Raw genomic sequence first — 10,878 nt, 5'->3', positions numbered from 1 at the left:
TAATAATATTTTGTTGCAATACTCTGACATTAGTTGTTATCAAAAGTAAAAAATCTCATTGTGTATGATTAATAATAGCACTATAATTTTTTCTTGAGAAAGAGGAATTTTCTCAAGAAAAAATGAATGAACTCAATGCTAGCTTTATCACACATTATGCTACTTAATAATATATTAAATACCTAAGAAATGGACTATCGATAAACTCGTATAATTATTTCATCTTAAATTACCTAATTTTCCTAGTTGAAAATGAAATTAACAAATCACAGAACATTATTACTTATCTATGAATTATCAATTTGTCAATTCACAATTGTCATTCTAAAAAACATTGACGTGAAGCTATTGAAATATTCGAATTGATTTATTACTCTCTAACTTAATAATGTACTCGCACTGAAATAATCATTTGTACCGAATATTGCTTAATCAAAAACTAATTATTGAGTTGAAACTATGGATTTTTCAATTGTTTAATTTTTTTAATTACAATGAACTGTGATCAAAGTCCTGGTAGTCCTATAGACTTGAGTGATCGTGAGCAAGCAGTTCTTATGGATCCCATTGATCATGCCCGAGCTCGATACCCTTACTGCATTGTTTGGACACCTATACCAGTTTTAACGTAGGTTCTATAATTGATTAATTTAATTTAAGCATATTTATTATTGTACTAAAACTTGTAAACATTATTTTACATGTAAAGAAATGACTTTGAAGGTAATGAATACATTTAAGAACCGGCTTATAATATTGTTTTTTCTTTTCTGATACAGATGGATATTTCCCTTTCTTGGACACATGGGCATTTGCATGTCAAATGGAGTGATACGAGACTTTGCTGGTCCATACTTTGTGTCAGAAGATCTTATGGCTTTTGGGAACCCCACGAAGTACTGGCAGTTATCTCCACAGAGAGCAAATAATGGACAGGCTGGCTGGGATGCGGCAGTTGCAGAATCATCAGATATATACAAAAAAAGAATGGTAGTGTTTATCAACTATACTCAACTAATTACTAAGTATACAGTATAAGTTTACTGAAATAATTAGGAAACTGTCCTGTATATTTATAATAACTGAGCCATATATATTGAGCTTTTGAACAATAATTGTTAATTTATTTTTCAGCATATAATATTCTATGATAACTGTCACTCACATGTAGCTACCGCGCTAAATATTATGAACTACAATGGTTATAAGAACTGGAACATGGTTAAACTCGCCCTCTACATGATACCATACTCAAAATATGTAAGGTAGGTAATATTTGAGTGAGCCTATTAATTTAATACCTAGTTGTAATATTATGTTATTTTGTTTTATAAAGAAATTATGAATATTTATAAAACAAAAGTATTTTTGTTGTTTTCTGTTTCAGAAGTTATTTATTGGATTGTTTTTTTTTTCAGCTTTGGTGCATTTATGAAGACATGGTTGCCGTTTTTCATTATTGTTGCTTTCATATGTGGTCTGGCTGCAATAATATAAACTTTTTAATGTAAAATAATGAAAGTTACAGCTCTTCTATCATAATACTGTCATGGTTATCATGTTTCTACTTTTTATATAAAAAATATATGTATTTTCTTTAAATTTTTATGAATTTCTCTAAAACTATATGTACAATATTATATTTATGAATTTTCAGTTAAATTAATAAAATAAATGTGCTATTTTTATTTGTCTGCTAGTACATAAATTGCACACTTTTAATATGGTTAATTTTTTTAATGAGTAAAAGTAATTTTTTTAATACTGTATACTTACTTGCCTTTTATCATAGATTATATATATCTGTCTATTAATGCAATTGTAAATCTATTTAGTGGTATTTAATTTTCTATTTAAGGTAGATTAATTAGGTTGTTGTAAATGTTATTTTTGTATCAAGTGAGGGATCTGCAAGGTAAAAATATAATTAAAAGACATTTTAATTTATAGTTTATTTTATGTTACAGAAATAAAAAAAAAAATCTCGTTTAATTTTTTTTTTTTATCAATAGCAATGGATACAATGTATAATTATTAAAATTCACTTACAAAACTATTTAGTAAATGAGACAGCATCTAGAAAACAAGATTTTAGACATAATAAACACAATTCAATATGTTGATTGTACCAAATTATAATTTAAAATTATTCTTAAAACAGATAAAACAATACACCATTAGAAGAAAATGAAATGTTGACAGCACACATATATATATATATATATATATATGTGTATATATATGTATATATATATATATATATATATATATATATATATATATATATATATTTTCAAAGCTTTTGAAAATATAAATAATAACAAAGCTAAATTATAATAAACATTATTTAAACCATGCAAGGTTGCCTACATTCGCAGTTACTTTATTTTAAATAAACTTTTTTTTCTAGTTGGGCAATTCTTGAAATTGTGCTGCCTTCCTCTTAGAATGCACAAGTATACAGAATTATCTGTATAAGGTGTAGCAACACATTTATTTAATCTGTAATTTAATTTTTGAATAAAACTACCTTAAAATTTGCATAGAAATATATGATATAGAAGAGAAAGCAGCTGTTATAATAGTACTCGATGTCAAGCAACATTAACGAGACTCCAACATGATTTTAAATTTTATCACAAACACATTGAGAATTACAAAATCATCTATATTTGCTATTAGGTTCAATATACTATTTCATATATTTATTCAAATACTCTATATATTTTTGTAAACATTTTTTTCACCGAGACCAGAAACTGCAAATGCCAACAACAAATGTACAAATGTTTACTCCAATCAGGTAACCGTGTGTGAATGCATATAATATAAATAAATTTTATATAAGGTTTTAAGATCATTATATAAGTAAATAATTGTGTTAATTCTATAATATATGTGATAATACACAGGCATTTGAAATTTACGTAAAATTGTACCAACTAAAATTTTATTCATGAAATCACAATATTCCTTACAGTATTTAGAAATTTTGTAAATATTTATAAATATATCCTCATTTTTTGTACAATACTCCTTTTTTATTATCATTGTAATGCTATATTTAAGAAGTTAAATAGTTGTAACAATAATAATATATTCTAATGACTACTTACAAAACAACTGTTTTTAGTTTAGTCGATGTGATACTGTCCAAAGATATTATTGTAAAATGGCACATTATTTGCAAATCTTGTAACATTAAATGCCTAACACAAAATTAAAACATATCATAGATACTTTTTCATTAAAAATAAATATTTATATGATTAATGTATTTTAGATTTTTCCATAATAAATTCCATTCTCCTTGTAAGTTCTATTATTTATTAAATTTCCCTTTGCATATAAAATTAATTATACAATACCTTATAATATACGATAATCACTTTCAGATAAATAGATCCGGAATTATACATTTTCATTATTGAAACTAATTGTTCAAGTGGACATTTAAACTAACATTCTTTAAGCACACTTTTTTCTGCAGTAAAGTCGTAATCAAAATTTTTCATATTCATTCTATTTGTTAAAAAAGCCAACAGGTCACCAATTTCCGTTGCAAATGTATCCTTATTTGTCGACATTTGTAACTCGCGAGACAATGAGAAAGGTACACCTTGTAAATAATGGAAACCTTGGTCTACATTTGGCTTCACTCTCACCGGTGGTGATGGCGCAGGTCGCTGAGGATAAGGAATTCCACTCACGCTAGGATATAAACCACCACCACCTCGGGGCGACGATGTGTCGACAATTACAAATCCGTCGTCAGACTTTGGACCAGGTATAGGTGGCGTCTCATCTTCTACAGGAGAAGATCTGCGTTTACCAAAAAGCGCCGAAAACATCTTGAAGTATGTTTTATTATCGTTTAATTTTAGATTTGATTGAAATTACTCATAATCTCACATCACAAATGGTATTGTTCATGACACAAAATGTCAATTCGCTTTAAGTCATTAAGTATACGTCAAGTCTCTAAATTTAATGTCAAACTTTTGAATATTTTTAATTCTCATTGCTCTTGACTCATACCAATTGACAATGTAATAAGATGGCAGAGCATGTATATTAAAATAATATGCAAAAAGATAATAATATTAAATAGGATTTAACCGAATCAAATAACGCTTATATTACTTAGTCTATTTTAATTTATTCTATATACATCTTAATAATTTAAGTTAAGTACAAATTTCGGAAGAAGAATTAAAAGATAATTTTAATTACTTATATTTTTCATTATTAAAAGTCACTTTTTTATGTTTGTTTCTATTAATTATCTCCGTAATTTTAATTGGTGCATTATAAACAAGATTCAAGTTGGAATTTAAAAGCCAATCAGAAATTAAAGAAATGGGTCATTGCAGAGCATTGTGTGTACCAAGAGTAGAAAACGAATTTTTCGACATAAGTAGACGTCAAAAACTTGGTCAAAACACAATTTCAACTTTCAAGTTGTTTTGAAAGAAAATTGCTTTAAATATTCATTAATTGATGTGTGATGTGTTAATATCTTAAATATAGAATAATGTTGCTGTTTTTGTGGGGAATACTTTAGTTCTGTGTCGTTTGTTGTCAAACTTGTCTCAAGTTCTAGGAACTTCAGCTGCTTCGGAACGGGTTATTATTCATTTTACTAATAATTATATGAGTAAAATTAAATATTTAAATGAATATTACTTTTACATATTTTACAATTACAATCGTAGTTGATTGTCATATATTGACTTTTATATCTATCACGATTTCCCGCTTTTCCAAAAACAAGAATGTTATTTCTATCAAAACACAATGTTGACCTTCGCACTGTTTCTTTCCACTCTGGAATAATAATACGTGTAATTCCAGCTTAAATTAGTTTATTTACATATTACAATGTTAATTATATTTATAAATTCATTGGATTTTTTAGAATGTATTATTAGAAAAAAATATTTACATTGAATTTAAAATTATATTAGTTTATTATCAAAATATGTAACTCAACTTGCAAACTTAAGTCATTATATATTATATTTATATTCTGTAAAAAAACAATCTTATAAAATTAATGTTGTTAAAATATATACTGACTCTATTTAACCTTTTATTTGTAAAATGTCTGACAGCTCTCTTTATGTTTCAGAAAAGTGTCCTGTGAGACATGGCCGATGACCGCGAACAGCCATCATCACTTGAAGGTAAGTAATAATAATTATAATATATATACGAAAAAATGGTTCATACAGAAAAGATTAAAAACAAAATAAAATATTACTAACATTTGTATTTTCTAATATTTATCAATCTTACCATAAAACAAAATAATTTCACAATGACTTCAATTAATAGAAATAACCAACTTATTTCTATTGAAACTTTAAATTTAATTATCAGAAAAATTGAAAAAATTATGAGATTTGTATATTAGATTGGCTTGTCACCGGCACAGCAGTGGACCAGTATTAAAATTCAGTTGTTAAATTTTACCATAAATTAGAACTGAAGTGAAATAAAAGTACCTATCTAATATTGTTTACAGTTTGATTAACTTTAAATTATCAACTTCAATGAAATCGAAGAGAATTTAATAGATAATTTTGTAATTAAATTATAGTTAATCTAATAGAACACATTTTATGTTTAATTTTAAATAATTGCTTATAGAGAATTAATATTTTGTAATCAACTTCAGATTTGCTTTCATTTTAAGCTTTATGTAGTCCGATAACATTAAAGTTAATATGAAGGAAACAATAACATCCAGTAAATGTCCCACAGCTGGGATAGGCTTGGAGCTTATTCCACCAATTATATTTTCGATTCACTTGTGACATATTTTCTTTTGACACATGCATGTTCGACACAAATGAAGAATGTGAAAATTCAGTCGTGCGTGCTATGTGCTTTGCGGATTTGAACCCGCAATCTTCTGTAAAGATTCGCACTTTCTAATCACCGGGTAAACCGGAGAACCATATCGGCAGTTATTATTATTATATTTGATCTTCTAATGACGTTGAGCCGGGATGGCCCAGTGGTAAGAACGCATGAATGTTAACCGATGATCGTGGGTTCAAACCCGGGCAAGCACCAATGAATTTTCATGTGCTTAATTTGTGATTATAATACATCTCGTGCTTTACGTTGAAGGAAAACATCGTGAGGAAACCTGCATGTGTCTAATTTCACTGAAATTCTGCCACATGAGCAGCGTTGTGGAATAAGCTCCAAACCTTCTCTTCAAAAAAGGGAGAGGAGGCCTTTAGCCCAGCAGTGGGACATTCACAGGCTGTTACGGAGGAAGTTGTTAATAAAGATAATTAACCGATTTTACTTCCGTGACGTTAAATACGTAGTAACCTTTTGTCTAATACTCGAGTTATCGGAATAACGTAAGTAGGTATAACTTACTTCATCGCAGTAAAATTTAACACTTAAATTGTTTGTGCCCGTTTTAGAGGACGCAGTGTTTACACAAACATGTAGATTATTAACGCAGTTAAGTGCTGCGAGATTCGTTATGTTGTTAGATTGGCTATCTTCTTCTCGCTGGTTCATGTTACGACGACATAGATAGCGACACTCGCGACTTGATCTTATGAAAAAGTGCAACAGTCAGATTTTTTTCCGCTCTCGAAACCTTTGATTATAAATAAGTATTTCGATTGTTTTCTCCAAATGCAACTTAAAACCGAAATTCACTCTGAAATACACATAGAATCTAGGAGTACCAATTTAAGGGTTAATGAATCTTTCAAATAAAAAGGTACTCAATAAGTAGTCTCCATATGATACCTAAATGCAGAATTTCAGAGACCAAAAGTAAAATAAATGTAATATAGTTTTTTTTAAACCTCCAATCTGACAATGTCGACTCGCGCATAATCATTTAATGCATAAAAAGTATTATAACAAGTTGCTTTTAAATTAATTCATGTATTTAATAATTTGCTTAGAAGCTATATGCTATGTATATATATAGCTATGTATATATACTTTTTTTAAATTTATTTAATTCTCGGAAGCAAGTCCAATACAGCCTTCCTTAAAGTTAGAACTGTACATTTTAGAATACTTTATTCATATGATATGAATATGTATTATGAAACCTGCGTCATTACGGTGATCGACCGTTGAACAAATTTTAACGCGTAATAATAATAAATTTTATATAGAATGAATGAATATAAAATATAACAACCAAATAAAATGAGTTTATAGAAAGTTTCATAATAAGAACAGAATCAATAATAAATAATGAGATAAACATTAAAGTAATATACATATATGTATATTTTATAGAATAGGAAGGCGGACGAGCATATGGGCCACCTGATGGTATGTGGTCACCAACGCCCATAGACATGCGCCACCAACCTTGGGAACTAAGATGTTATGTCCCTTGTGCCTGTAATTACACTGGCTCACTCACTCTTCAAATCGGAACACAACAATACCAAGTACTGCTGTTTTGCGGTAGAACATCTGATGAGCGGGTGGTAAACTCAGTGGTGCTTGCCCGGGTTTGAACCCACGATTATCGGTTAAGATTCACGCGTTCTTATATATATAATAGTAATGCTATTTTATTTTATTAAAACGATAATAATAAGATAATTTACACAGCTAGATAAAATATTTATTCACGAAAACAGGTACCTACTTTAAAAGTTATTTTTAATATTGTTATATTAAAAATTTATGTATAATAAACTTATTTGTTTGACTCTGGATCCGATACCGCCTCACGGAAGGCTCCTGCGCCCGCAGGGGGGTGGATCGCCCCCGTAGAGAATCTATGCTTTAGTGACGCAGATAATTTCGCTAATGTCGGATGATGAAGACACAAAGAAATTTAATCGATGCAAAACAATTGCTTAACATAACACAATGCAGAAATCTAATTATAATGAAAATAAATAATTAAATATACATATAAATAAGAGTTGTTGAGTGAATCGCGTTTTTTATTTTTAGGCAATAATAGAGCAGGACTTTTTGGACTGTCAGTTGTGCAAAAAAAGCACATATTTTGACCGAAATACTATTTGTTAGACATAATAATGATTATAATAGCTCAGTTTTATAATATTCAAACGGAATTTTAAGTACATAGTTGGTACGTATTCAGTAGATACAAAGTTTGACTATTTATACATTAGTACGTTATTATATAATAAAAGATTAACTATCCAGTAATTTACAAAGAGAAAGTATCCGTTTTTATATGTTTTTATATCCATTTATATACGTTATGTGTAAAATGAATACTATACGGAGCTTAAAGCACCGCGATGTGTTACTGCGGATAAACGAATGTTCATACCTACGGACGTGTATATACGTGATATTTTCATTTATCGTTGATCAACTATAATTTTTAAACCCGCATTGGAGCAGCGTGGTGGAATAAGCTCCAAACCTTCTCCTCAAAAAGGGAGAGGAGGCCTTAGCCCAGCAGTGGGACATGTACAGGCTGTTACTTACTTACTTTTAGTTAACTATAATTTTAGCAAACAAAGTCAGTCTTACTTGCCTGGATTGGAACTCGCGACATCCGGTTATGATCATCCACGTGCCTTTATATGCATATACATGGATACACTGTCAAATTATGCTTGTAGGAAATTAAAATAAAGGTAATTATAATTTTTAGTGGTTTTAGATTTTTTTTTATAGTAGGCTGGTTGAATAAAAAAATAAGGAAAGCGAAATGCGAATGGAATTGTGAAGTCAAGTGAACGCCGACCGGTAGACGGTAAGGTGGTAGGTAGTATGCACCTCAATACTGACGGTGAGTCCGCTTGGTTCGTTATAATAGACATATATTAAGTATATTGTAATTTATATAAATATAATAAAATAAAATATTAGTGGGTGAAACCTTAAATGTATCCATACGGAATCATATAATATAAAAAAAATATTTTTTTTTTCAATTTAGTGTTAAATATTGTCTAAGAAACAAAAGTATAGATTAATACTTGGAAATGTTTTCATTAAAAGGAGCAAGTCGAGTTATTATCATTACAATACAAATAAGTTTAATTCCATTCGATCTCTGTTTCACTCATTAAGTCATTAGTATTAAATCTGAGAATAATATGATGTTCATATAACAATGTATTTTGGGGAAGTAACATAATATTAGTTGTAATAAGTTAAAAATTCCGAAGGATGACGGTAACGAGTACTGGGGGTTGGTGAGCTTAATTCATAGGACAAATAAATTGTAACATAGTTCAATATGTTTTAATATACGGATAACATAATTTGTTAGATTATAGAATTAATTAAATAAATAAATACGAAATATACGATAGGCCAAGTAAAATAAAAAATTTAGTGTGTACGCAAAAAATATAGCTCTCGTTAAATCGCCTTTTAACGCAAATATTATGACTCGTACTCGTATCCTTAAATCTAGGGCTGTGAGTCGGGGCCCGGGGGCTCGTCCCGCGGATCGATGGCGGCAAGGCCACGGTCGCGCGGCGATATCGATTACGTATAAATAGCGGTAGCCCTACTGCGCCCGCGCCCCCCCTCACACCCTCTCACCCTCCCACCCGGTTCGACGCCCCCTTGACCTTGTCATCTTTCCACGTGTCCGAAACATTTATCACCTATAAACTTCACTTAGCTAGATAGAGCACGTTCGTATTAAATTTTATATTTATATAAATTTTAAAAGTACAAAAAGTAAAATCTGTAATGCCCCATTGCTGAGCTAATTCCAACACGCTAGAAACTCACGTGGCACGTTTTCGTCATATGCAGGTTTCCTTAGGTTGTATCCTTCACCGCCGAGATATATTATAAACACAAATCATATAAACACCAATTCAGTGGTGCTTGCCCGGGGTTGAATAGGGAATCATCGGTTAAGAATTAAAGATTCGCGTCTTCTAACCACTGAGCTATCACGGCATGGTAACTGATTAGCGGGGAAAAATGGTGCTATATATACACTGATTATTAAAATTGTCTTGAAAGCCTGTATTGTGACTTGATCACGGACAAAGGTGAACTTAACACCAAGCTCATCCGCGATACGCGTTATGTATATTGTTCTGTAATATAGTAATTGCTGAGCTATTTATTTATTTAATATCGAACTACCAATAAAAGTTACAATATTACAACATAATAACAAAATATAGGCTAAACAAGATTAATTACAGCATTATTAATCTTGTATCAACTGAGTGACCAAAATATAACATTAATTACATTCTCTAATCATTAATAAATAACATATGATAACAATAAATAAATCCATTCTTATAGACAGAAATATCAAGGGAAGAGTAAAGTTATATTATGACAAATAAATTAAATTGAAATTTATCGTACTTAGTGATGATAACAATTTTAATTGAAATTATTTGAATGTTTGAACAATATTGGACTAAGGAAAAAAGTGTAATAAAATAATTAAGAATGTCAAACATAATAACAGAAATTTACAAAGAAATTAATAACAAACAAATGCTTAATATATGTAAATATTTACGATTAAATTGAAGAGTGATATTAATTTACTCCAGATTCGAAACGGACTGTTAAATTATACGCCTACCACATCGAATGATATTGATACGATGACCATTTTATAATTGGCCGATAGCTCGTCGTATTATCGCTTCATTTATATTTTGGTAAACCGATCGATGACAAACGCACAATCAATCTATGATACTGTTCAATCGCGCGAGAAGTTTCGAAAAAACCCAGTAATAATCTATAAATATATACAGTACAGTAACAGCCTGTTAATGTCCCACTGCTGGGCTAAGGTCTCCCTTTTGAGGCGAAGGTTTGGAGCTTATTCTACCACGTTGCTCCAATGCGGGTTGGTAGATTACACATGTGACAGAATTTCAATGAAAT

At 29.7% G+C, this 10,878-nt stretch overlaps 2 protein-coding genes across 7 annotated transcripts in view; both read left to right on the top strand.

The window, feature by feature from the left end:
- The first annotated feature begins 332 nt into the window (after positions 1-332).
- Positions 333-1,813, top strand: LOC126774066 (transmembrane protein 222). The gene is made up of 4 exons (XM_050495410.1): positions 333-628; positions 780-990; positions 1,135-1,265; positions 1,419-1,813. Exons 1-4 carry the CDS (start codon positions 495-497, stop codon positions 1,495-1,497), a joined length of 555 nt encoding a protein of 184 aa, XP_050351367.1. The 5' UTR covers positions 333-494; the 3' UTR covers positions 1,498-1,813.
- A 2,600-nt stretch (positions 1,814-4,413) lies between these two features.
- LOC126774040 (histone deacetylase 7) overlaps positions 4,414-10,878 on the top strand; it is an 81,182-nt gene continuing 74,717 nt past the window's right edge. For 4 of the 6 annotated variants that reach the window (XR_007669785.1, XM_050495343.1, XM_050495351.1 and 1 more), the window contains exons 1-2: positions 4,415-4,626; positions 5,132-5,186. Coding sequence is in view for 5 of the 6 variants with exons in the window: in XM_050495343.1 (XP_050351300.1) it covers positions 5,150-5,186 (37 nt within the window). In the remaining variant the exon portion in view is untranslated. Of the gene's footprint in view, positions 4,627-5,131; positions 5,187-10,878 lie in introns of all 6 variants that reach the window. The other 2 variants (XM_050495349.1, XM_050495348.1) reach the window with 1 other exon arrangement.

This window comes from Nymphalis io, chromosome 15 (genome assembly GCF_905147045.1).
Source record: "Nymphalis io chromosome 15, ilAglIoxx1.1, whole genome shotgun sequence".
In the NCBI taxonomy this organism is placed as follows: Eukaryota; Metazoa; Arthropoda; class Insecta; order Lepidoptera; family Nymphalidae; genus Nymphalis; species Nymphalis io.
Note: the sequence above shows the minus strand (reverse complement) of the source record. Positions and strands in the feature narration are given on the sequence as shown.

What these genes read in the sequence shown, in the direction of transcription:
- LOC126774066 (XM_050495410.1), top strand. Translation starts at nt 495, where the DNA reads ATGAACTGTGATCAAAGTCCTGGTAGTCCTATAGACTTGAGTGATCGT. An exon ending in ATATATACAAAAAAAGAATG is followed by an intron (nt 991 to 1,134) that starts GTAGTGTTTATC and finishes TTTATTTTTCAG; the next exon opens with CATATAATATTCTATGATAA. An exon ending in CCATACTCAAAATATGTAAG is followed by an intron (nt 1,266 to 1,418) that starts GTAGGTAATATT and finishes TTTTTTTTTCAG; the next exon opens with CTTTGGTGCATTTATGAAGA.